This window comes from Anguilla rostrata, chromosome 2 (genome assembly GCF_018555375.3).
Source record: "Anguilla rostrata isolate EN2019 chromosome 2, ASM1855537v3, whole genome shotgun sequence".
Classification (NCBI taxonomy): domain Eukaryota; kingdom Metazoa; phylum Chordata; class Actinopteri; order Anguilliformes; family Anguillidae; genus Anguilla; species Anguilla rostrata.
Genome location: NC_057934.1, coordinates 33,303,791 through 33,331,642, shown reverse-complemented (window position 1 = coordinate 33,331,642; position 27,852 = coordinate 33,303,791). Strand labels below are relative to the sequence as shown.

The 27,852-nt window shown below is 40.2% G+C and overlaps 1 protein-coding gene across 3 annotated transcripts; it reads left to right on the top strand.

Annotated features, from left to right (window-relative positions):
* The first annotated feature begins 318 nt into the window (after positions 1 to 318).
* si:ch1073-13h15.3 (inactive all-trans-retinol 13,14-reductase) lies at positions 319 to 13,860 on the top strand. 3 transcript variants are annotated; one of them, XR_010328312.1, is made up of 12 exons: positions 319 to 581; positions 3,981 to 4,163; positions 5,094 to 5,335; positions 5,789 to 5,984; positions 6,823 to 7,020; positions 7,730 to 7,849; positions 8,108 to 8,246; positions 8,519 to 8,628; positions 9,046 to 9,212; positions 9,331 to 9,490; positions 10,175 to 10,807; positions 10,939 to 13,860. XR_010328312.1 is itself a non-coding variant. In XM_064321722.1 (11 exons), exons 1-11 carry the CDS (start codon positions 425 to 427, stop codon positions 10,339 to 10,341), a joined length of 1,839 nt encoding a protein of 612 aa, XP_064177792.1. In that variant the 5' UTR covers positions 319 to 424; the 3' UTR covers positions 10,342 to 13,860. The 3 variants fall into 3 exon arrangements, 1 of the variants encoding a protein (XP_064177792.1); XR_010328311.1 differs by having other exon boundaries at positions 10,175 to 13,320; positions 13,375 to 13,860; XM_064321722.1 differs by having other exon boundaries at positions 10,175 to 13,860.
* The last annotated feature ends 13,992 nt before the right edge of the window (positions 13,861 to 27,852 follow it).

The following is a 27,852-nucleotide window of genomic DNA, read 5'->3' as shown; positions in this document are numbered from 1 at the left end:
AACATACAGTAACCACAAAAGTTTTCGTGTGAAGCATATAGGGCCAAATCGGCAATTAAATATTTGAATCCACGCATCATCAGGCTCTACAGTGTACAGTGGAGGTACAGCAATGTTGTACAGTTCATTGAGATGAAAGGGAGAACAAGGAACAAGAGAACAAGCAACTGAGCATTGAGAATTATGCAGTACTACAGTACGACTTCTTTGACCATCTTATCTTTATTGCTCTCCATAAAGATGGTAATTATTGCTCACACACACACACATACAGACCTTTAGCACAACTCATGATAAAATGTGTCAGTTAAATCCCTGTCTGTGAGGTGTTCTGCACTATTTATCAGTCTGTTTCTCACTCTTCTCCACTTTCGCTACCTGGAAGGCTTAAACTCAGGGCCTGCGCTGTGCATCGAGCCTCGCTATGTGGCTGCTGTTGTTCTTGGCATGGCTCGTCGTTTGGGCCTGCGGGACCTACTGGTACCTTTTCGGGAAGCCCAGCCCGTTCTCTTTGGACTCGGTGAGGCCTCCGGGGCCACGTGTGTATGACCAGAAGTTGAGGGACAAGGTGCTTAAACAAGGTAAAGGAAATGAGTTGTGTCACCCCAACAACTGGGACAAAAATGGATGCAAAATCGGTGTGGAATTTCTTTGTTAGATTGCCTGTTTAGGATTCAACACTGGAAAAAAAACTTTATATCTGCTTAGAAAGTGTTCAGAGTAAATTATTTACAGAAAACAATTAATTAGAATTATTAAGAGCATTATCACTTTACCGGTTTATATGTAATGTGGATTATGTAGCGTCTCAATCTAAAGTCATGTCTGTTTATGCATTTTGTAGCCTTCTTAACAAAATAAGGAAACAGCAAGGAGTTTGTTGTCAAGTGCCAACACGGTATTTCTGCTCTGAAATCAAATCAAACGGACACTTAAATATATATATTATTGCAGAATCTGCAGACCTCAACAGTAATTGTTAATGTTAACGTAGGTCTTGAAACACAAACTACAGCTATTAAATGTTTTTCCATATGGTTACTCTGAGATGACAGGAGGAATGATAGTCACATTCACTTTATCAACCGGTGGTCTCTGCTGCTATCACCAGTTTTCCCTTGTTGAATTCTGTCAAGCAACATAGCTAAGTCTGAAAACCAGAACCACACTTTAGCTTTGAATAACATGTGATTTAATTGGAATGTCACAGTTGATGCATGAAAATAATTCTGAACCAAAGTTCAGCTGGCTGTTTTAAACCAATCCTAATAACAAGAAATGATGACTGAAAAAAAATGAAATGTGCAGAAACAACTGGAGTTTCACTAAAATTGTTCAAGTAAGTATGCAGATTTGTTGATAGGCAGAGCAACCTGTCGGATCAACTTTTATCAAAATGAACAACTCACAACTAGATTAAAATTAAGAAATGTATTAAATTACAAAGAAATATTCAACATTTCATGTAAAGATGAAGGTTCAAACTACCGTAACAAATAACAAATGTTACAGACATGGACAGGTTCCAAATTATAATAAAGGTAATAAAATATTTTAAAAAAAACAAACAGATAATAAATTAATGAAGGAAAATATCCAACTACAACTGGTTTCTCCTGACATGGTCTGAAGAAAACCAAGATCATTGTTCAACAACCAAAAGATGGCTGAATATTCCAAAAAGACAGGGATGGAATGTAAAAATTCCAGATGTGCTGCAAGACGAACACATCAGCCCCTGGAAACACCAGGCTCAGGTGCAAGGTTCAGATTCCCCAGATGGCAACAGCACATGTCAACCAATGAACACGGCACACTGCAACAGATGTTAACTGATTGAAGTAAAGCACCCAAAAAACCCATATTCCATATTCTTGTGTTTTATAGTGCCCACTTTCCTCTTAAAAAAACTCCCCCTAAAGTAAAGAAAGATCTACATTTTATGTTCTGCAACAGGGGAGGAGTGCACTGATTGGGTGAGGTGTAGAAGGTTGGGGGTGTGGGAGCGGGTTCAGACAAGGACTGTCTTATCTGACAAATGTACTTATTAAAGTTGCCTGTTGTTGGAAGTAGGGCTAAGCACTATGATATTATTATTTTTTTAAATTCATGGCTTTAGCTTCTTTAATAAAGACATTAAACATGAATATGTTAGGAGGTAATCCAGCTCAGCTACAGGATACCTCTAAAAACATGGAAGTTTACTTAACAACAGAGGTGATACTTGTAGACAAATAATTGTTAAATTTAGCCAGTTGTAATCTCCACATTCAGGCAAAATATTTTCCATGTAACAAATACAAATTGCACCGTGTTGGTTTCTGCTTGAAACCGGAAGTGCTCCTAACTGGAACAGGCCTCAAAAACCATTATCTACATAGACACGACGATTTTCAATCAATGATTTTTAAATCATTGTCACAGATTGTGATTAAATGTCACAGATTGTGTTCAAACTTAAAATCAACAAATATTTGTGCATTTTGTAGCTGCACTGTAGTTTGGGTGTGCTGTTTCCTCCAGAAGGTAATAAAGTAATACAATTTTCAACTGAAAGAAAACACCAGGTTTGTATAGATAAGAACCATAATGTGAATTGTAATTGCCCGAAGAATTTTCTTTGTGGATGGGAAAACACAATATTTATATGATCACACAAAACAGGTTTGCCCATCAAATTATATTGTCTGTTTCTCAGAGGTGGTAATCTAAAAAATTAGATATCTGACACTAGACACTAATCCATTGTCAGGGTTAATCACATAAATGTAATACAATAAAATTAATTAATTTTTTAATACAAAATACACGTGCAAATGGCACTTCTATACTGAGTGGGTCAACTGGCATGGACGCAACATCTACCCTGAGTATTGCAGGTTTACGCCAAGGCTGTGTTGTTAGTAGACTGTAACTGAGAGCCCACAGTGACCACAGGCACTTTGGAACACACCGGTTCTGCTGTAGCACTGTATGGCCCAAAGTGGCCGCTAAGGCCACGGCTGAGTTAGCATATTTTAGCAGAACTGTTACTTGTGTTGGTTCAGATGGAACAGCACTGACTCAAGAGGAATAATTATTGATTTAAAATTATGGTGAAAGAAGGATGCTTCACTGAGATAAGTCCATATTCTTTATCATGGTTCCCAGAAGCCTGTGGCATGGTACTCTGAACTTGACATCTTCACGCTCATGGCTTGCTAGCTAGTATGTAAACATATGATTAAAATCAGTGGTTTTTGAAATTTGAAAGTATTAGGTTTGGGACTAGCTAATGGGGTATTGCCTTGGATGTTGTCAGGTATGTCTGTAGCCTAAGGATTACTCTGAAGAATGTGTGTATAATTATAATGCACCTATCAGAGCACTGTAAAAATATAAAGGATTTACCATTTTATAACACAAACTCTGTTATCTGATTTGTTATGTAAGGTATGTAAGGATAAAAGCTATGTAAGTCACTAAGAGCTTCTGATAAATGCTAGTAATGTAATATAAACTACAAACTAAAGAAAAGTGGGTTTCTAGTTTATTGCACCCACATTAGATACATTTACAAAATATATGTGGGCCAGTCACAGGGATATATTTTATCATCCCCCTTCTTTATCTTAATTAGGTTATGGAAAAATTATTTTATGAAGATACCCTGAACCCATAAAGATTGTTAATGAGCATAGACCCTAAAACATAGATAAAGCCCAGCATTCCGAGAACTCTGGCAATGTCTAAAGACATTAACTCTTAAAGGAAGAGAAATGTTTGAAATTCATAATTTTAGTGAATATTTCTACTTTCAATGAATGGGACTCTCAGTTATAATGAGCTTCAAATAGGCCTGCGATAAAAGTAAAGACAAATGGCAGAAATTGAGACAATGGTACAGAAAACAACTGCATTATTCCATGATAGGTTTGTCATGAAAAATAATAAAAATAAAAATAAATGCTAAGGCATGTTCCCAATTGTGTATCATTCAGGATTCAGTGCTGACAAAGTGCCAAAGGACCTGGACGCCATTGTCATTGGTAGTGGAATCGGTGGGATGACGGCTGCAGCGACCTTAGCAAAATTGGGAAAGAAGGTTCTGGTACTGGAGCAACACGACCAGGCCGGTGGCTGCTGCCACACCTACTTGGAGAAGGGCTTTGAGTTTGATGTTGGTAAGAAGTCATGAGCCACGTGATTTGTTACATGAATAATATATCTCGTATCAGGTCACAACACATTTGCAAAAACATGTTTCATATCATACACATCGAAATTGACCTCAATTTTTATGAAAGTGAGATATTGGAGGCTGCTATAGAGAGCGAGGACACCGGATACATATATTACTATTACAGGCCACTACAATGCATGCAGCAGACCGCACTACAGTTAAACTGCAGAAAACAGCAGATATTTGTGCCATACATGGCCTAAAGCAGAGAAAAACAAGAGTTTAAGAGATCTAAGAGGAAAGAACAATGCTATGAATGGTTCTCCGATTGTTGATCATAGTGGAAAAGGAAAAAGTGTACATATCCTCTACATTTTGGTAATTCTTCTTGGGATGAGATGACTTGATGAACTTGGAGGTGAGGGAGGGGGCGGCGGCGGCGGCAGTCATACACAATTAGCTGAAAAATATAAAAACTAATTTTTTTAAGCACGAGGGGCGACATAGCTCAGGAGGTAAGAGCGATTATCTGGCAGTCGGAGGGTTGCCGGTTCAAAACCCCACCCTGGGCGTGTCGAAGTGTCCTTGAGTAAGACATCTAACCCCTAACTGCTCTGGCGAATGAGAGGCATCAATTGTAAAGCGCTTTGGATAAAAGCGCTATATAAATGCAGTCCATTTACCATTTACCATTATTTAAACCATGATTTATAAGCCCAAAATAAATTGAGACTCAGGAATGTTTACCAAACAAAATGGAGGAAATATACGTGGGCTGGGGGGCATTTGGCCCCTGTCCCATCCCCTTTCTGGTGGGCTTAAAAACTGTGTTTTCTATGAAATATCATACAAGGGAGCCGATACAAATGAGGAGCAAAGATAAGGTGAGCAGACTCCTGCTGTGACTGACCTCATGCTGTGTGTCCTGCAGGGCTTCACTACATCGGCCAGCTGCATGAGAACAGTCTGTTTCGCATTGCCATGGACCAGCTCACGGAGGGGCAGCTGGAGTTTGTGGAACTGGAGCAGCACTTTGACACCATCGTCATCGGCCAGGGTGACGACCGGCGAGACTACCACATCTACAGCGGCAAAACCGACATGGCAGAGCGCCTGAAGAAGCAGTTCCCAAATGACACCGCGGCCATCGACGCTTTCTTCCATATCATGAAGGTACTGTGGGGCCTACTAGCCTTCACTTTTACCCAGGTGACTTAGGCTGTGGTCTACTTGCCATTAATTTAGCTGAAATGATATTGCCAGGTTAGAAATACACAGACAAATCTTAAGTATTAAGATCAGTGTCTATGAATCCAGTAGGGATACGATATACTGTATTGATTTAAAGCACTCTGACACAGTTCCTTTTACACTGAATATATGCTGTGTATAAGGGTAGTAGATGTTACTTAAAGCAATACGAAAATCTTGCAGCCCTTATAATGCTCCCTTGTGCGCTTCCTAAGACCAAGAACATTGTACCAGCTAATATCCAGAAAAATGCACCAATTTTGCAAGTAATCATAATTGAACGTATCATGGCACCAGGGATCACTAAATATGAGCACACAAGCCAAATGGATTGGACGAAACGGACCAATCACAGCCCTCTTCTCCTTCCCCCAGGTCTCAGCCAAGAAGACCCACTACCTGGCCACACTGAAGCTGATCCCACTCTGGCTGGCTCTGTTCTTGCTCAAGTCCCGCATTGCCCATTTCTTTTCGTCCGTCTTCAGGCTGTCCAGCGCTAGCGCTACGGAAGTGAATGACAGCCTGACGAGCAATAAGGACCTTCACATCATCTTCTCCTACTTCTTCTATGGTGAGCGGGGAGCCTTGCCCTGGGGCCTCATTTATAACATGGTCTTAAGCTCAAATTGCTTCTTAAATAGTGGCCTATGTAGAAAACCATGACTAAGTGGTTATTTATAAAATCCCACTTTGATGTGGATACGATCGAACCTCCAAGTAAAGTTTGCACTTGACTTAAATTACCTACTAGTTATGTGGTGGTACGGCACGTTTGTGGGCTGTGTAAGTGGGCTGTGTTCGCGTTTTAAGAATAACATTCAATTGATAATCAGTTTTAGGCATGAAAAGTGCAAGAAATGTTGAAATGCAACTTTATTTAGAGGAAAATGACTGCATTAACAATACTGGCTAAAGCACGTTCATGTGAGTTCAAACTGCTGTTCATTCAAGATTTTTCACAGACCAGATGCAGCTGCACCACTTCAAACCAACATAAATTATTTTAACAAATCAAGAATAAGCGCAACTTGGGAAATGATCTTAAGATTCCACTTTACATTACATTACATTACAGGCATTTAGCAGACGCTCTTATCCAGAGCGACTTACACAACTTTTTACATAGCATTTTACATTGTATCCATTTATACAGCTGGATATATACTGAAGCAATGCAGGTTAAGTACCTTGCTCAAGGGTACAACGGAGGTGTCCTTACCCGGGAATCGAATTTGCGACCGTTCGGTTACAAGCCTAGTTCCTTACCCCACTGTGCCCACTTAAGCTTAAATCCAAGAACATTATTATAAATGAGGCCCCAGGTGATGTCCCACATTTGCTTTCTTTAGCTCTCAGCCATGCTGTCGAGGATCAGAAAATGCTTTATTATATCTGCGATTTTTTTTCAGGTGTGCCCCCCAGAGACTCCAGCACGGTCATCAACGCCTTGCTCCTGCACCACTACAAGCGAGGGGCGTATTACCCACGGGGAGGGGCCAGCGAGATCCCGTATCACATGACCCACGTCATCCAGAAACCAGGGGGCAATGTGCTAGTCAGGGCGTCTGTCAACCGCATTCTGGTGAACGAGGACGGCGCAGCGTACGGTGAGGCCACCGACCGTCCAATCACGGGGGACCGCGGCAGCCGTGACCGCGTTCAGCCACGGAGCACAAGGCTGCGTTCATAGAGGAAGCTACACTGCCTGGCCAAAAAAAAAAAGTCGCCGTTTGGATTTTTTTGGACTGTGCCCACTGTACAAGCCTCTGGAGGCAGTGTTATGATCTGGGCTTGCTTCAATTGGTCAGGCCTAGGCTCAGCAACGTTATGCGGCAATAAAATGAAGTTAGCTGAGTACCTGAATGTTCTGAATGACCAGGTTATCCCATCAATGGATTTTTTTATTCCCTGGACAACAATGCCAAGATTCATCGTGCTCAAATTGTGAAAGAGTGGTTCTGGGAGCATGAGGAATCATTTTCACACATGAATTGGCCACCACAGAGTCCTGACCTTAACCCCATTGAAAGTCTTTGGGATGTGCTGGAGAAGACTTTACGGGGTGGTTTCTACTCTCCCGTCGTCAATACAAGATAATGCAATTCTGGACGGAAATAAATGTTGTGATGTTGCATAATGCATGTGCACCGTAATCAAAGCTAAAGGCGGTCCAACGAAATATTAGAGTGTGCGACTTTTTTTTTTTGGCCAGGCAAATGACGTTCCTCAGCGACTCGATCGGGGGGTTTTGGGTCGACACTCCCGGGTCTGGTGCCTCTTTCTGTGACCTCTGATGCTGAGCCTTTGCATTGGCAGGTGTGACAGTGAGGAAGGGCAAAGAGGACGTGGAGGTGCGGGCCCCCGTGGTCATCTCCAACACCGGCGTATTTACTACCTTTGAGAAGCTTCTTCCGCCTGAGGTCAGCTCCAAGCCAGGTGAGCCCAGGGCTATGTAGATATTCAGCAGTATGCACTTCCAAGAATGCAGTTCATTTATTCTGTCCAAAAATTCCTATGGTCCAGAGGCACAGCACTGGAATACCGTAATCAGGCACCTGAGAGGGCTAAATATTCAATGCAATTCCATGGGAGTTGCTCACAATCAATTCTGATGGCTCAAATAGAATGTCATCATAAGTAATCATGATGTCATGCTCTGGTTATATTGTAAAGCTGACTTTTCTCCCCTGACAGAAATTCAAGATCGCCTTGATATGATGAAACATGGCAGGGGGTCCTTCTTGGTTTTTATGGGATTCAATGCAACGCAAGAGGAGCTGGATATTGTACCAACAAACTACTGGCTCTTCAAAAACAATGACATGGACAGCATGTTAGTACTGGAAAAACCCAACCTGGATCAAATTGCAACGTTTATATATTATCAGCTGTTATTACATTCAGTGCTCACATGGTGGTGCTGTTGTCTAAGTTTTCCAGCTGATATTACATGCATGGAGACATGCAATTTCAATCATATTTTTTTCCACTTACAGTGAAGCAGTATCTGAAATTCTTTTCTACATCTGGACTACTGTCAGCTTTGATTTACCAGCTTGGAATCTCCTTTTTCTGGACTAACCACTGATTTGTCTGTGTCGGCAGGATCGACGACTTTTTCAATCTGAGCAAAGAAGAGGTGGCAGACAATATTCCCATGATGTTCATCACATTTCCCTCTGCCAAAGATCCCACTGCAAAAATCCGCCACCCGGGTACAAACACCACCCTTAACACTATGTTCAACATGTTTCAAACCTTCCCTAACAATGCGTTCAACACGTTCCCAACCTACCTTAACACTGTAACACTGTGTTCAACACGTTCCCAACCTTCCTTAACACTGTAACACTGTGTTCAACACATTCCCAACCTTCCTTAACACTGCATCCAACATGTACCCAACCTGCACTCATAATATGCACTCATTCACAACAGAATGTCTTATTTTAGTCATTCAATGACAGCTTCTTGAAGAAACTGGAGACTTTTGTTAGAATTTTTTCCTGCACTGATGACTGCGCTGCTTGACTCATTGGGCTGCGTGTGGCAAGGCTATGAGATGATGAACGTAACAATTGGAACAATACGTGCGCAGCTGGTGTCATGCCATGGTGCTGTTCCCTCTCCAGGGAAATCGTGCATGACCCTCCTGACCATGGTGAAGTATGAGTGGTTCGAGGAGTGGAAGGACTCCACCGTGAGGAAGAGAGGGGACGACTATTACAATTACAAGATGAGCATCGCTAACAAGCTGTTTGAGTGGGCCTGCATCCACTTCCCCAAGCTCAAAGATAAGGTATGGCCCACTTCTGGGGAGGAGACATGTCGCAGGAGCTGAAAACTGACGAATTGGGATGTCATCTAAAATCATATTTATCTAATAATGTAGCAATATTTTGTTCCTCTCCTGTCAGGTGGCATTCATGGATGCAGCCACACCCCTGACAAATACACACTACTTGGGCGCCCAACGCGGAGCTATGTATTCAGCTGAGCACAACCTGTCCAGATTCGAACCCGAGGCGGTGGCCAGAAACAGGTGCTCCACACCTGTCAAGAACCTCTTTATCTCAGGTAAGGTGTTCACTTCCTGCTCTGCAGCACAGGGCGTTGCACCCTTGTTGTTAATCTTTGTTAACAGCTGGTGGAAGTTTTGCTTCCCCACCCTATTCTGGGATCACAAGCACCTTCACTATCAGCGTTAATAATAATACTGCATTACCTTCTACTGTGCTATATGGCATTATTGGCTTGCTAATTCAGCAATCAAGCATTATTGGATGTGGCTAGAGCTTGTTGGGCTGGTTTGGGTCAGGCTCAGTCCACATTTTATGCTGATGTAGACCTCTAACGCAGTTTCCTGTTTCACTACGTTAGAATGAAAATGTAATGTTGTCACGGACTGCAAGTGTCATATCGTTTGCATGTCCCGGGCCACAGTATTGTTACAATGGACACACCACTTGCCAACCAGTAATTACACTGGTAACTCACGACTGAATAGAGTGAAATGGACTGAGTGGAATACTGACAGACCATTGACATAAAACCTTGTGACTGTAACCAGCAATGTATACTTGAAGCCAAGCTCTGAAGAAATGTATTGCAAATAGTACCAAGCCACAGTAATTATTATATATTCTTGACAGAATTATTTGGAATTCATCCACCACTGTTCAATTATATCTTAGCAAGGTCTTGGTTATGGTGCCTGTAAACCTGACTGTGATGCAAAATGTTGGTGTGTGTGACTTTCAGGCCAGGATGTGTTCAGCTGTGGAATAGCTGGGGCAATGCATGGGGGTCTCCTGTGTGCTTGCACGGTCCTTGACCACATTATCTACATCGACCTTCTTTTCCTCAAGAAGAAGCTAAAGAGGAAGAAGGCAAGAGAGTTAGCCAAGGCAGCCAAGAAGCTTGAGTAAGCTGATGATCCTCCAGCCCCCTCCGCAGGTCTATACCAGAACTGCATTTCTTTAATGGATATCACGTGATAGACATGGAACACAGATTCAAGAAACTATTCATTGCTATGACTGGTAAGACTGAAAAGCACAGACTTCTACAATATAATGGGAAACAACCAAGTATTGAAACCATATAAGTTAACCATTGACATCTTGATAGACAAAACCATTATAGGTGTTCCATACCAGGTTGTTATGTGTAAATTGTAATGTGTGACAATTGTGATCACAATAATAATGAGACCCGTCAGACCATTCACCAAGTAAAATGAAAATGGAGTGTTTTGGTTAATTTATTACAATGTCCAAGCATCATGATGAAAATGGATAAATCTCATACTCATCCATTCTGCAAATATTGTATTTTTATAGCATTTGCATTCTGTATACACTGACCTATTGCTATTGTTTTTTTTACTTTAATGTAACACAAATACATCAAACAGACATGTACTTACACAGGATATATAAAACAAAGTAGATATAAATGAGTAAAAACACTGCCCAAAGTTGATATAAATGAGTAAAAGACACATTACTGCCCTTCTGCCAAAGACAGAAGGCCAGTAAATGCGTCTTATCAGCTCAAACTCACACTTTCTCCAGGATTCCTGACAATTTACAAGTGTGTGACTGCAGCCTGTGCTATACCAGGAAACATAACTGACGTTAAAGAAAATCTAAAACCGTGACCGGAAGAATTAAGACCCTGAACACAACCACTGGTTAAGATTTGCCTTTGTTTTACTGTCCTATCGTATCTTTTCAAACTTTAAGACCATTCCTCCTACTTCAGGTGTGCTGGGATGGTTCGTCATTCTGACAGCTGCCCAACCTCTTCCCAGGTGCTGTAATTTGAATTTAATGAGCTGTTTTCTGGGCAGCCCCCACAATGTTTTTTGACCTTGCCCTGAAAACCTAAATTAGTCCAAATTTTGCCTCTCTGCACTGTTTTGTGTCACAAACTGGGCCAATGAAAAGCTCAGTATTTTTCAGGAAGGGTGTAAGTGCACAAGCAGCTCACGTTACTACTCTTCTGTACGTAGAAGCAAAATAATCTTCCAACGCGATACAGAAGAAGCTCTGCATTTGGGTGTTTAGGGTACAGGGGAAAATGGCCTAAGTGGCGGAATATCTTCTGGGCTTTGCTGTTGGCTGAAATGTGTGGCTGCCTGCACATGGTCTGTGCCTGATTTAGACGGCATGTCCAAACAGAGCAGGGTTACGGTGCCGCAGACCGCTCTTCCTTGTAGGCATCAGTCTGCTTTAGGGTTGCAAAGGGTTGGAAAATTTCCAGTAAATTCCTGAAAACTTTCCTTGGTAAGGTTAAGCTTAGGAATTTTGGAAATATTACCCAGTTTCATTATAAAATGTGAACTTATACTAGTGAATAAAAAGAAATTCTCGATATTATGGCATGGTTTGGATAAAATATCTCCATTTAATGGAAATTCAGGTGAATTACATCCCTGCACTTCGCATTCTTGCATCTCAGGCACAGGTAATTGTCAGCATCCCATTGAAGGGGAATTCAGCAAAAATGCAACCCTCAGCATACACAGTGTTTTCCCCCATCAGAGGGAATACATTATTCAACATTCCTGTTTTTTGTCGTTCAGTGAAAGAACCCACGTAAAAAGTAAACTATGTGAAAATAAAATTTAATTACTTAAGTTAAACTCAGAATTAAATTGTCACTTTTTTTATTTCTATTAGTAGGTTTCCCAATTATGATAAAGTAAAAGGGTTATTTTTCTATTTGCATTATGGCATGGTAAATGCAGCCCGTGCACATAATCCCCACAATCTCCCATTTATTCCAAATTAATTTCCATATATTCCATATATTTCCAAAATTTTGCAACCCTAGGAAGCATAGACGCATTGCAATGCAGAGTCAATTCTGAAATGATCTCAGAAAAGGGCACGTAATTGAGTATCACAAAATGTAAGAGAAGAGGAAAGGAATGGCATGAAGCCTCCTCATTGTTACGCTGACGTTTTTAACAGATGAGCTGTGAAAACAAAGACATTATTGGTTTTACAGACTCGTGATAGTCTTGGAATTCCTCTTCCCTCTGGCCATTAGCCAGACCTGGACTTACCACAGACACACTCTTTTTCCAAATGACAGTATGCACAGAGGAGATCTAACAGCCTCCTCCAAAAAGTATGGAAAGTGTATTATTTGAAAAATGCACATTGCCCTGACGACTCTTGATTCTTTAAATCTGCATTTGATATTCTCTTAACTTGCTTTATTCTTTGAGATTTTACATTTTTCCTGCTGGTTGTTGAATATCTGATTCAGAAATGTTTAATTTAAATTAATGACTGCAGAAATGCAGTCCATATTCTACCTTTCATGGTGATCACAGACCTTCACTTGAGGTTAACAAATTGAAAGAATGTACAGAAATGACACAGAGGAAGGGAACTGCAAAGCATGCTGGGAGAAGCCTGTTTACTTTATAGTCAATGCAGCTTGCATTCACCAGCTGCTGTTGAATGCCATTTACTGTCACATATCTAGAATTATTTATAAGAATATCCAAACATGATTCTTTCTCAAGCATCACATGCCTAGCACATTTGTTCAATGTATGTTATCCATGATACATTTGAATATCATTGCCATGAAAATAAACCTAAATGATCACACATTAACATGCAGTAGATTGGTTACCATATTAGTTTACCTGTTAAAATGACTTGTATCGTTAAATTATTATACTTTGTATGTCATGTAAACTAACAAATGTGTAAAAAAAATCATTAAGATTTGAATCTGTTAAGTTTTGGCATAAGGCACTGGAGCCATCAACCTCTAAACTGGTGACCCATATAAAATAATACAACAGGAAAATTACATGGAAGGTAAGTAACAAATTGTAATCACCGTGGAGACAGGACTTATTTTTCCAGGCACACTTACAGGTATAAGAGCTATAATCCACACAGGGCCTCTCATATATCAGATGTGTCATACAGATCACTCGGATGCTGCTTTCAGGAAAGCTAGTGAGGAAAACGAACCGAGAAGAAAACAAACATGAAACACTCTTTGTTTGGAAGTGCAGAATCTGGGTAAAATTATGTCTGAAAAAATAAAATGTCTGAAGAAACAAACAAAGTCCCGAAATGCATTAACCTCATCAGTTCCGGCTTTGTGCCTGTTCTCATTTTAAGAAACCAACTAAACTGATGATACTAAACAATGTGTATGTACTGCCACATAACCCTGACCTAAAAACAGCTACTGTAACTGGTATGTACACCACTTTTTGAAATAGCCCTCACATTGTAAAAATATGAAAATGGACACACAAGTGCCCAAATACAGCTTAAAAAACATTTACATCAGTCAGACTCTTCCTGTTGTATATTTTATTACGAAACTATTTGGTCTGTTGTCCATTATTCAGTTTAATTACATGTGCCCTTTCCACTATAAAAATGCTTTTATCTGAAATTTCAGTCGGATCTTTCAGTTTGTTATTCATAAAAGACATTTCTTTGCACTCACTACGTCATGGAAATAGCTCCTTTTTATATCAATTATTAACAATATTAATATTAATAGCTTATTAAAATGATTAATGTGAGTTTTAATGGGAAATAAAAAGTGAACAAGAAGTAATGTGCTTATTTGATGCACCATGCACTGAATAGCTGGCTAACTGGGCAGATTCATAAGCACTTCATTTAGCTTTAACTGGCTGTTTTTTCTTATAGTGTCACCTATTATAGTCATGATATTGCCTTAAATTTGTAAATAATAACCATCACAATAAATGGCATAAATAACAAAATATCAGGTAATTCAACTTTCCTATTATGCAACTTTGTATACTGTTTAATGAAGTTGAATACTTTCCATGTATTCTATTTTTGGCTGGACCGCAACAGCGGGGCCAGCCCTACAAACACGAATGTCTGTGAATGAGTGACTGAGTGATCTGACTGAGTGATGAAGTTACACCATTGGTCGGCCGAGTTATGAAGTTACACCGTTGGTCGGACGAGTTATGAAATCACATCATTGGTCGGCCGGATCACGTGTATTAGGTCCAGCCGCATACTAGGTTTTAACCTGGTTTAGTTTTAGCTACCATTTAAACCGACTATGAAGGGAAGATATCTAAATGAAGAGGAATAAACTAGTAGCTTAAATTGAATCGAGAAACACATGAAAGAAGCTCAACGTAAGTCGTTTGATACTACCCCCATAAACAGCTTTTCTTTTCTTTTGTGAGAAATAAACGGCAAGTTAGCCAGCTAACCGAATTTAACGACAAACATGTTATCACTAACGTTTGCCTTTATCGAGATCACACATCATTAGATTTCAGGTAAAAGTAGAGTGGGTAATTTACAGACTTTTTGTCTCAGAGAGTGACTGAGTGATGAAGTTACACCATTGCTTGGCCGGTCCAGCCATATACTAGGTTTTGACCTGGTCTCCTTAAATAACATGACTAAATATAAGCTAAATAACAAAGGTAGTAATGTGTTTCATCATTAGATGAGAATATAATATTTACAAATATGAATAGGGCTATGACTGTTATTCCCTCCATAGTATATAACTTTATTAATTTTTTTACTGTACCGAATTTAGCTGTAGTGGAATTGGCTACGAATTACATACAAAAAATATTCCTGAAATGACAGGGCAGTGGCATGGCACAGAATGAATGTCCATTTCACACACGACACAGTATGATTTTTTGTTGTTTTTTTAGGAGGGGGTGTGGGGGGTGGGGGGTGGGGGGGGGTAGAGGGCAATAAGCGACATTTGGAAAGTTTTCACAACTCAAATATGCTGACCTTTCAAATTCTCAACTAACAAAATCCTCCAAGAACAATATCATACTCTGCAGTGCGAACAGTGCCATTGACATGATACCATTCCACCAAATACCTCTCCCAATATGTAATCGTCAGGAAATGGGCTGAGTCTCCAGGAATGAAACAAAACGTCACAACTGAAAACAGGCTTATTGAAGCCATCCGTGCTGAGAGCTTAACCCTACTCGAGCATGAAACCTGCCAGTGAAAAGCTTGAGTGACAGGTTAGGAAATGGCGTTGAATTAAAACAGCTTATTGTTAACGATGGCATTTGAAATGTAATTCGTATTTGATGGGTTTGTTTGCTTGAACGGCTTATGCTTGGCCACAGCATGGGGCGATGACCCGGGTGACTGCCCCGTAGCTGTTTGTACAAGACCTGATATCAAAGGAGCTCCAGGAAGCCTCAGACATGTCCATTTAAGTGGACATTTCCTTGTGAAGTTTGGAGCAGCTCGCCCGACACAGAGCGCCGTTTCATTCAGGGGCTCCATGGAGGATAACATGGCCTCTGTACAGGCTGCAGCGCGGGCTCCCACACCGCCTTACCCACTCACCCCAGCCCCCCTTCTTTCTCCTCCCCTCCCTCCTTCCCTCTTTCAGTTTCCTTCCTTGCGTCTCATTCTCTCTCTGCCTCCTCCCCTGATCACGCCCTCTCATCTCATAATCCCCCATCCTCCGTTACAGTATTTGAGACCACACACACACACACACTGATTTGTTATTTGAATGAATACACTCTCGCCCAGCATAAAAGAAAGCCCTGAAGAGGGAATTCATAAAAGAGCTGTGATTAGTGTTTTGTGCCTGTTGAACGAGCAGCAGAAAAAAAAAATTCCATACGATCGGTAAAGCACCCACGGTGGCTGGAAAGTACACTGAACTGCACTTCCAGGGAAACAGTGATGAGGTGTGCCATGTGAATGGATCTATATGGGAATTGGGGGGTGGGACTAGATTCAGATGTCGATTATGCTGACACAGTATGGAACACATTTGATACCTTGGTTAGCCAACAAATGTGTTCCATACTGCATCAGCATAATTTACAGCTGAATCTAGTACCACCCCCCCCCGTTCCCACAGAGATCCATTCAAATGCAAAGAGTTTTTGTATCGCTTGTAGGACAACCTGAAAATAAGATATCCAGACTCTGATGATGTTGATAGGTCACAGACATCAGGAAGTCATGGCTTGCCAATGATATGCAACCAAATATAAAATATGACTATTTTATTTGACATTATGTTAATTTGTCTGCTGTATAAGTGAATTTCCCTGTTTCTAGCTTTTCCCCAAACAGTTCCCTGCAGCAAAAGTAAACAAGCAAATGGTAGAAGGTCTCAGGAGTGCATTTGTTTAATTCTTGCTAATTCTCTGACCAATGATTTGTTGTTAAGACCATTAAAAGCTTAATATTTTGCCATTTTGGGCTTTGTCCATTTTTTTTTGCCCGGGAGTGTACATTTCAGTGCCAAAATGACTAATGTTCATACAAATCGGGCTCAAAACAGGACATGGCTGATTCACAAAGATCATCACAAATTACAACTCCCAATAAGCATGGATTTTTAAAGGCAACCTGAAACCAGGTGGAATTGCAGTGCTGTCTACTTAGCAGCTATACAATGCATAAAATTGTTAATGACCATGACAGCTGTAATAGCTGCAAGTGGAATAGACAACTAGTATGTTAGGCATGGGAGTGGCTGGATCTCCCCAACAAGAATATCCCTCTTTGGGTTAACAAAGACAGAAATGATTTATCGTTGCAGGCTTTGTCATTGAATTATAGAATTGCTTGACCACAGCTTACACTTGCAAGCTAGTGCCGCACCCTGCCCTCCTCTAAGACTTGTGGGTTGTATCCAACACAACAGAAGAATATAGATGGCGGTTGGATTCAGACTATGGGACAGCTCCCATAAACCCTCCCTGAAAGCCAGTGTAAATGCAGTCATCTAAGTCATCTAAATCAGATTGGTACTCAGTTTATACCTTAGTATGATAATCTTTTCTTTACATTTTCTCCATTGCATCAAGCAACACGTACAGTGCAGATGTTATGTACAATTGAGTTCCATACCTAAGCCCTTTTTGTTGTAGTTAAATTTCTCAAATTTAGTTGTGGCAAGTTAAGACTGGTTCACTTTGCAAAGATCTCCTGGTCACTTAATGCACCCGTAATGCACTATTTGGGCGTGGCTGCTTAATTTACATCAGCGCTTCAGTAAAACGGTCGTTACCATGGTGCAAATAGCATTCACAGCTGTTGCGCGATAAGCACAGTTCAGAAGAGAGCTAGGCTAGCAGATGCTGCAGGTAGCCCCAGCTGCTTTTCACTCCACCAGTCAGGTCTGCCCATTCAGTCCGAGCTTGCAGGCAACTGGTGTCCAATTAACCAGGGGAGATTGCTGCTGTGGAAGGAGACATCCGGACGACTAAAATCCCCACCTTCCCAGACAGCCCAAATTATGTGCTGCCCTTCGAGGCTCTCTGGCACAGTTGGCAGTGGCACGGTCTGGATTTGATAATACACTCAGCTTTACAAACTATAAAAGGAAAAAATGTAAGATGTGTAAACTGCTCTGAATTAGAGTAAAAATATAATGTAAATTTTATCAGATAACCTGCGATGCGGAATCTACATTGGTTGTTTTTGCCACCTGCTGATTTTTTATTCACATTTAACCAATTCATATTCACATATGCAAAGAAAAGAGAGGGCTAATCACCACTCTTTCAACCTCTAGATGCATGTGAACACCCTCAACAATGACACATCAGCTGCAGAATCCGCAGTTTATAAACTGAACCTTTGATTTTTACATCTAATTTCAGATTTCCATTTCAAAGAAAATCCAAAACTTGGAATAGCCTCCAGAAAGCAGTTAAAGTGGGTGTCAACACAAAGTCTTGGGAATGAAAAATGTAATTACCCTGCATTTGCAATTTTGGATGCCTGCCATACCAGGGGATGCTACTTCTCTGGTTTTAATGTGCACTGGCCTGCTAAATAAAGAAGCAGTTTAGAAAGTTTTTAATGCTAGATTGCATGAAAATATCATCCATTGTGCATACATTTCTGCTATATAAAAGTTCACATTGACTAACTGCATATTTGATTTAATTTACATCAATTTTACTTTAACATTTTTATTTCTGTTATTATAATAATAATAATAATAATAATAATAATAATAATAAATCATTGTTGTAACAAACAGCAATTTAAAAAAAGAACAGAGTTCAAGCTAAGCTAATTTAGAGTGCTAAAATATATAAATAAAACATAAAATGTATAACATGTATAAAATGTATATATTTGCAATAACCTATAAAACAATAAGATATAAAACAATACAATATGGGCTAGTTGGGTAAGTAATTAGCAATTGGCAATAACAAGCTAATTGGGTGAGTAACTAAAATGGAAAGACAAGTATACCTAGCTAAAAAAAAACTACATCCAGTAAACTTAATCCATCAGTATGCTAGTTAGCATGCTACTGCAGAATGCTCAATGATTGATAATCACAACATTATATAACTCCCTTAAATATGTGTTAACTGAAATAAGTGAGGTGACACAGAAAGCAGGCTTGCATGTTTTTCAGTGAAATTTTATAAGAAATAACCCTTTTATGTGGTGTGATGCACTGAAGTAATATAAATAGCATCTATGGTAACTAACTGCAATGGTGCTCTATATGTATAATTACCTAAGAAAAGGTTGGGGGCAAAAATCCAAATCCACAGTCTCTTGGCAGCACTGTCTTGCAATGATAATCTGGGTGACTTCCAACATTTCTGAAATATTGACAAAGGGCCAGAATTGAAGCCAGGATACGATCAAAATTTGCCCTTAACTCTGACTTGCAATTAAATTCAAGCAGTAATGTATGTCTTCTTCACAAAAACATTTTGGAAAGTTGAGCAATAATCAACTTTTACTCTGCAAAAAAGTATTTGTGAATGAAAAACAAACACATACACTGATTTTTAAATCAAAGTTATGGGCATGCTTTGTTTTCGGGTTTGAATTTTTGAAAGTTTATAAAACAAAAAAAAAAAAAAAGCTAAAAGTTATTGGTAACATAAAATATCAGTGTAAGTCAAATGTAGTGCTATATCCTAGTTTGGATTGTGTAGCTTACAAACTGTAACCGCCAACTAAGCTGGTGCAAAGGCGATAGTGTTAAATTGTTTTCTGAAAAGAATGAAAGATTTCAATAGTCCGCCACGCATAATTTTTAGATATGAGTCACAAGTAGGAAGATCTCAGTCAGATGGTACTGTACACTGTACTGAGGTAGAAATCCCAGACTGATTTTGAAAGGTACACATAAAAAAAGCCCAGCTCTGTGAACTGTGCCAGCACGGCGGCAAGACTACGGAGAGCTTAAGGTTTGCCGATGCTGAGGACGGGCTTCTTGCTGCGGCAGTTTAGTTTCCCTGTGCCTCTTTTTCCAGATGTGTGACTCCCCAGAGCAGGCCTGGCTGGACTGACCTCCAGCATGACTCCCAGCTGTAGCGCAGCCAGAACCCGCAGCTGTTTCCAATCCCAGTGCTTTCTTAAGAGGATGTGAGCCAGAGGCAGGGGCGGGAGGAAGAGGCAGTGTCTGAGCAGAATGGGAGATGGATCCCATACTGTTACAGACATGGTGCAGCCTGCAAACATGGGATGAACCTTCCCCTGTTCGATCAACAGACTTCACACTAGAGCCACAATGCTGGCATGTATGCATTTATGCTCCAAGACAACTACCAACAAAAACAGCAAATGACCTCAAGTGAAGTGAAAACAAACCCTTTCTTGTATATAAAAGAAAAAAAGAGAACAAGGATAAGCTTGTTTCAGTCATCTTTTGTTTTCCCTGTTTCATCTTACTGTGATACGTTCACATTATCCTATTTTTACAGCTATTCTACGGCTAAACTGAAACAAAGTGTTCCAGCTCATTTGAAGCACAGTGGAAAAAGAGCAATGGCCACAGCATTCGGTCCAGGCCCATAAATCCAGTCGAGCAAACACAGATTCCACTGCGTCTGTGTCCCTGAAAAGGAATCCGAAGCAGACTGCCTGCTGTCTCTTGACGGTAGCAGGGGTTTCGGTTCCTTATTGTGGAATAGTTGTGTTTGCGTTAATGGGCCTTCACTGACAGTATTTTAACAATATGGAGGTCTTTGTTTCCTCTGGCAGAAATAGCCTATAAACGCGTGACTGTCCTCTCCAGTGCACTCCTGCACGTGTGCATGGCTAGGAATGCTAATTGGAGCAGGGCTGTTCTGTGAAGCAGGTGTCCTGTGAAGAAGGTATCCTGTGAAGCAGATATCCTTGTGAAGTAGGATGGTGAGGTGGGCAGTGGCAGCTCCATACGCTGCAACTTTATAGATCTTTCTAGATCACCACAGGGGTCACTGCACTGTCTGTCCTCCACTGCCCACTGAATGCAGCAGTTCAGCAGCTGTAAGATGTGGGGAGGAGTCAGATTTCCATACGTCCCTCAGTCTGTCCATAGCTATGGACAGCCCACTGAGGAAGCCAGCCCTTCACGAACATCTGACTAGCAAAAAGAGTCACACTCACCCATTCCATCCCCCTACATGCTAATTTAGGGGGTGGAACCTAGACTCCAGTACCTCTCAGAAAATGTATGCCTGCATCACTCTCAGTGGGATTCAGGCTGGAATTGGGAAGAGATTCCAACAGAGAGACTGTGACTCAATCAGGTTTTATGTGTTATCCCGCTAAGAAATGAGCGATGCGTATGAGGTGCGCAGAGCAAGTTCGGTCAGGAAACTCTCGTTGCAGCCAACCATTGGTTGGCCCAAGCAATCACATGTTCTCATGCACATCACTACATGCACTCATAGCCCACCTCTCAGGCGCTGCTCATTGCCTGTGCTGCTTTTTGCATGCCATACTTGCTGCAGCTCACACAACTGCACGAAAGGAATTATTGGTCCAACAGTCGCTGCTCAAAGAACTGCTGCTCTAAGAATTATTGCTCTAACAATCGCTACTCAAAAGGGTATAGCCTACCTGTTGGCTAGTTGAGCACTGTGCTCCCGGTTCTATGGCATCTCATGCTTTTGTCAAGCAAATCCTGCAACTGCTGTGTAAACCAAGTGATGACAACTTTACTGTTGTGTGGCCATTGTTGCAGATCTTTTAAAGCAACTCTCCCTGCTTATATGGTCCGCAGTCAAAGCAAGAGAGCGATATATATTTAAGTAACATTTGATTATTTAAAATGAAAGGACAAGCTGCATAATCCATGCATTTCTTATCCTTATCCGCTTTATTTGGTTGCTGTAATATGATTTTATACATAATGTTTTTGACCGGTTGTTGCTAGCTAAAATTGTTAGCACCGTACCAATGTTGCTAACATTTATATGATCTATGGGGAAGTCTAACTTAACCGATGTACATTATGCTTCAGAATATTAATTGAGCATATTTACATACCATTTGCATTGTTGATTCCCTCTAGGAGAAGCACCACCAAGAACTAGACGATATTTGTCAGGCTACATTGTGGACGTTGGTTTTAATTTTGTTAGTTGATTCTACTGCCAACATTTCCGTAGCATGCACTTTCATACCTAGTTAACTGCTTTCATTCTTGTAAAATTGAGCTCTCTCTATCAAAGTCATTATTGGAGGCATGCAATTTCATCTTTTCTATGCAGTTCCTCACGAGCCTGTGTTCATGACTGAGGTCAGCAATGTTCAGCCCCTGGTTACGAACTAAACTCCGTTATCTGCCAAAGCGGTGGGCTGCCTCCTAGCCACAACGATTGCCCACTCCTTCAGGATCAGTGCAGCGTCTTTATGGCATGCATAGCTATTTCTGGCATAATGTGGTTCAAAAGAGTAAATAATCCCACTAGAGCATGAAATGTAGCCAATTAAGCAGAGTGTTAAAATTCTGGGATTGCAATTGTGGTTGGAACGGAAATCAGCATACACAGGAGCCTCCAGGATCGAGTTTGAGAATCATTGTCCGGAAGTTTCCACTCAAAAGTCATGGTGATACTCATCTGCTGCTTTTGAATGCTACACTAGGTGCAATACCAAGGGCATCAATCAAACTCAAAACACAGACATCTAAATATGCGTGCATATTATAAATAAATGAATAAATACATTTCAGGTTTCTGGGCACTGACTCATTTAAAAGTAGCATGTCCTTTTCTGATCTTGGTGTCACCAGGTTGCATCTGCAGTGTTTAACTGGGACATTGATTTGGACTTCCTGATCTTGTGCTGCACACATAGTATACTATCACCATTGCATAATGTTAGCATGGCTCATGCCTGATCCAGGATCACAGCTTGTGTTCCACAGTGTTCCATCTCTGTGCTGGAGGGATATGATATTGGTCTCCTGATCGTTCAGGAAACAGAAGATGCTCTGCTGTACACATAGTTTACGGTTTGGCACTTGGGTTATCTGCTGTTTGGGGGTTTTGGTATTTCTGCCAGTTAGTAGGGGATATGCATTGTGATCCCTGTTTGATAGATTAGTGCATGTTGTTGTGTGCACAGATGTAACTAAAGCAGATCCATTCAGTGCCAAACCAAAAATAATTGCTTTGCATATTCATTAATATTAACCATTAATATTATTCATATTGATGTAAGTTAATATGACTGAAATTAGCAACATGCATTAAATGCACAGAGCAAGTTTCGTCTGGAAACTCTTGTTCAGGCAAACATCAGCTTCAACAACCACATATTCTCATACTCAACCAATCACATATACACATCACTACATGTTCTCATATTTAACCCATCACATGCACACACCACTAATGGAGTGCCTTTTTAAATTTAAAGACCTCTTCGGTGCTGCTCATTGCCTATGTTGCTTTTTGCATGTTGCACTTGCTGCAGCTCACATAATTGCGCTCACCCTCCATCACCCCAGCTTCCACCTGTTGTTCGGATCTGCTTCTAGGTACTGTGTGGTTTTGGTATTTCTCCCATTTAGTAGGAGATATGTATTGTGATCCCTGTTTGATATCTTAGTGCATGCTGGTGACATACCTAAAATAGATCCATTCAGTGTTGAACAAAAAAGAATTACTTTGCATATTCATTAATATATTTCATCTAAATACGTGAGTTGTCATGACTGAAATAACTATGCTAAGTAACAATGGGATGCCTATCACAGAACAAACACATACAGTATTTGGTCTTTTGCTAGGCAAATTTAATGACTAATTTAGATTTATTTTAACAGTCATATAATATGACATCATATGTCTGACAGCACAGGATACTTTGGCATTTTGGTACAGTATATTGCCAGGGATTTAAGACACCATTTCTCTCTCCATCACAGTAATCCTTACAAGGCCCCATGACTGTCTTCACTGGTCTTGTTTTTCTCCCTGTGCTGTGGCCTATCTGGGCTTGAGGTTCTCTCCTATCTGAGTCAGGGCTGGGGAATGCTCCTTGGCAACTCGCAGCCTTTCCCTCTTCAGCTGTTAGTAATATTGCCTCTGGGGCTCGGTCTGTTCTGCACATTTGATTATAAATTATGTTACATGCTTAACTGTGGGAGAAGGGGCAGACTGTGGGGCCCCTGTGCAGGGGAGCTGCAGTATCAAAGAGGCAGAGGGAAAGAGACAGAAAGAACAGAAAGGAGGAGAAAGAGGAAAACAGAACTTTTACAAACACTTGTAAAAGTTTTTATTTAAGCACCTTGGAACAACACTGTGCTGAATCAAAAAACAATCAAAACTAAACACAATGTGAATTTCTGATCTATAGCACATGGAGCTGAGACCTTCTCTTATGCACAAAGGTACCCCTGCATATACTTTACAACACAAGCTCTCCTTCAGTAAGAGTGAGAAATTGAATAAGAGACAAAAAGTGCAAGAGAGAAATGAGAGAAAAAATCTTTATCTGCTGCAACATCATTCTTTATTACGTACATGTTTTCTATAAGAAGGAATAAAAAAGGAAAAGCAGAGGAAGGGGAGAGAGAAAGAGAGAGAGGTGAGAGGGAGAGAGAGAGAGAGAGAGAGAGAGGGAGAGACTGTAAATATGGGAATATATCAGGGTAGAAGCTCTTCCTCCTCTGCATTAGTAAAACATGACTACTTGTGTTCTCTTGAGTATCGAACCCACTCATTTCTATCAAGCCTTATCTCCTCTGGCATTTCAGATGCATCATGGTTTTTCCTCTGTTCTGTTTTCCTATTGGTTGCATTCCCAGATTCAAGTTAGGCCAAAATGCACTAAAAACTTACAATAAAAACCTCATTACATTGAAGTGCACTCTACAATGAATATATCTTTATATGTCAATTAATATTTTTTGCCAAAATTGTTTTATATTTATGTACTTCCTATTGGGGTATTAAAAACAAGAATGCTGGTTTGTAACTTTGGTTTCCAACCTAGAACTGACCTTAGATCAAACATACATTGTAAGAATCATTTTGTAATTATGATGTGCATTTCAGGATGGACACAGTGATTCCCCAAGATGGCATGACTCAGACAGTAGAGCGCACATTGATTCCTGCAGGAGAGCACCGGAGTCCTCTTGGCCCAGTTCTGCTAGACTGCGATGGATGTATTTCTACAATGCAAGTAATGAAATGATTGGGTTCATTGATGCGTTTGAATAAAATTAAGGAACTAACTGTTGGCCAGGCCATGAGTGGAATCATGGTTATTTTTGACAGATATACTGGCTTTTCTCAGTACCATGAATATACTTGCTCCTTCTGAGCTCCAGCTCAGAGCTGAAGAGTTCATAGCTGTAAATCACTACTGCTGCTGTGCAGCCACATAGAAGCAAACAGATGTACTTAATGTAAACAGATGCCCTCGTTGAGTATTCAGACATTTCACTGCAGACATTAATCTGCTTCATCTCTGCACACAACTGTCCATCATCTCTTCCTAGCTCTAGTGCAGTGGTCTCCAACCCTGGTCCTGGAGAGCTACAGGGTCTGCTGGGTTTCATAGTGACTCTTCATGAATCAATTTGAGAAGTTGATTACACAGTTAACTCAACTCACCTGGTGTCTTGGGTCTCAATTGGGTGCGGATTTTAAGGTGAAAACAAAAACCAGCAGACCACTGCTCTAGTGGCTTACAATGGTGGATTAACCTCTTTCTCTGTTCATGTTTACATTTTAAGCATTTAGCTGATGCTCTTATCCAGAGCAATTTACAATTAGTGCACAAAGAAGAGGCCTAGATTCGTAAACACCAACATTCCAAGTATAAATTAATGAGAGTATAATAGTCAGGCCATAACACACTGGTAACAGAACCTCTAGTCACTAGTATTAATATATGACAGGGAAGGCAGGGAGATTTTATTTTGTTCTGCAGGAGAAGGCAAACATTCTGCACCTTATCTTCACCAATCTGGATGATGTTTGGAGGAGGAGCCTTAGAAAGAAGACACTTTGACTGACCACAGGGAAAGCCCACCGAACTCTCTCCTCCTTTGTCATTGGAACGTTCCTTTCTCCGCCCTCCCAGGTCTGCAAGTCTCATGAACTTATCTCCTTAAAACCACACGTGTTGCTATTTGAACACTTTGAGACTACATTTAGTTAAAAATTACTCTGGGAGCGGTAACATTGATATAAACATGGGCATTTACTTATTTTGTTCCAGTGCTGCCACATTTCTTTTGAGAATTAACAGAAAGGGCTAGACAAATAATCTGCAACAGGATTCGCAAAAACAAACTGATAACAAGATTTTTAGTTTGAGCTGTTTCTGTGGATACTCAAGACCAAGGTGGAACTCAAAACCACAATCTGTCATTTTAGAAACTTTGATTATGAAGGCTTAACAAAATATTATGTCATAGTCTGCTTCTTAAGTGTAAAACACAGCAACACAAAGAAACACTGCCAGGAAGGAAAAAAAAACAGCTGTCAGAACTAAAGATAAAAATCAGGGATTGCTTGCTTTATTTTGACTTCAACTGAGCCTGATTACAAATTGAATGGAAGAAGAGTTGCTCAGGTGAAGGCAAACAAAAATAAATAAATGGGCTGTTTGTGCCCATTGAATGAATCAGCAAAACATGTTTGTAAATCATTTGAGTTCCCCTGCTTTCCAGTCAAACCCCAAATTATTTGTTGAGTATTCTGAAGTATGGTTTTGTATGCTTTCATATAGACATGTTTGTGAAACATGTGAATTCCCCTGCTTACCAGTCAAGCACCTAACTATTCTTAGAGTATTCTGAAGTATGGTTGTGTTTGCTTTCATGTATACCAGGTGCTAAAGCTGTTTTTGGAAACCTGGCTACAAAGAGCTTTGGAGCTGCTACCATATCAGCCATCAAAACAAGGCCGAACGAAATATGTATTATCTGATGGAGGAAGGTCACCAAAATGGCCTCTTTCAGAAGACTGAAAAATCCAATCTCCTTTTTCATGATAGGAAATTTCAGTGTTTGCAGTCACTGGGTAATGTCACTTGAACTAAGCCCTTCAGAGCCACCTCCTCTGGGAAAGAGCATCTCCTAAAACAATTAAGAAATATGAAAATATTTCTTTAAAAAATTGTATCGCGTGACATAGCAGAACATTTTTATATTGAATTAATAAAATATTTTGTAAAAGCAGTAGGCTATATCACTGGAGACTGAAAGAATAGCGGTTTCCTTGGCAGTCCAGGTTACTCCTAAATTCACTTCTGTCTTTTTTAGTGAAAATATGTGCTGGAAAGCATTTATTCACGGTGCTCATTCAGAGTCATGCAAATTCCACCAAATTTTGTGTTACTGGCCATTTTTCATGCATTTCAGTGGATTTTTCTGAAATTAATCATTGAATAAGAGTACCTAATCACAGATAATGACCAGAGAATCTTTTGGACCAAACTGTGAAAAAACAAAATATCAAGCAAACAAAACAAAAACAAAAGTCTTCTATTTAATTGGTGTTCAGAAATTAGTTTGAGGGCTCTTCAATTTGTGATGTGATGTGCTACATTTAAGAAATCAGGACCAAGACCTTTGATTCACAGAGCTGTTATCAGCAATGTTTTCAACAGAATACCACTGCTTTCACTGGTTAAAACAATTGCTTTTAATTTGTTTGCTTACTTTTTAAAAACCTTTTTGGACAAGCAACAAAATGGTATAAAATAACCTGTCTTAGCTCAAACTAGCTGCCAAATTGGTATAATGGAATCTATTATGTTTATCTATGTAATGCATTAGACACATGATGCCATTGTCAAAGCTTTTTGCATCAGGCTTGCATTTTTGTAAGCTAGCTCATAAAACTGATTAACTGTGTTTTATTAAAATTGATTATCTGATGAACTAAACCAATGGTACGATGTGAAGTTAACTAGCTAGCTAGATAACCAGTAAGCTATCCTGCTGAACTTGTGAGCCTAATTAACTTTTAACATTGATAAACGTCATTGAGCACTAGTCATTATCCTCAGGTGCTGTTTATTCATCTCGGCACAAAGGTTGCATTTCATAAAGTGTTTAATTTCTGAAATATAGCCGATTAGATTGCCTACCGCTTCTGAACAGACAAGTCTCTCTGAATCATTTTTTTCTGGACATTTCCCATCTCAGCAAATGAATGA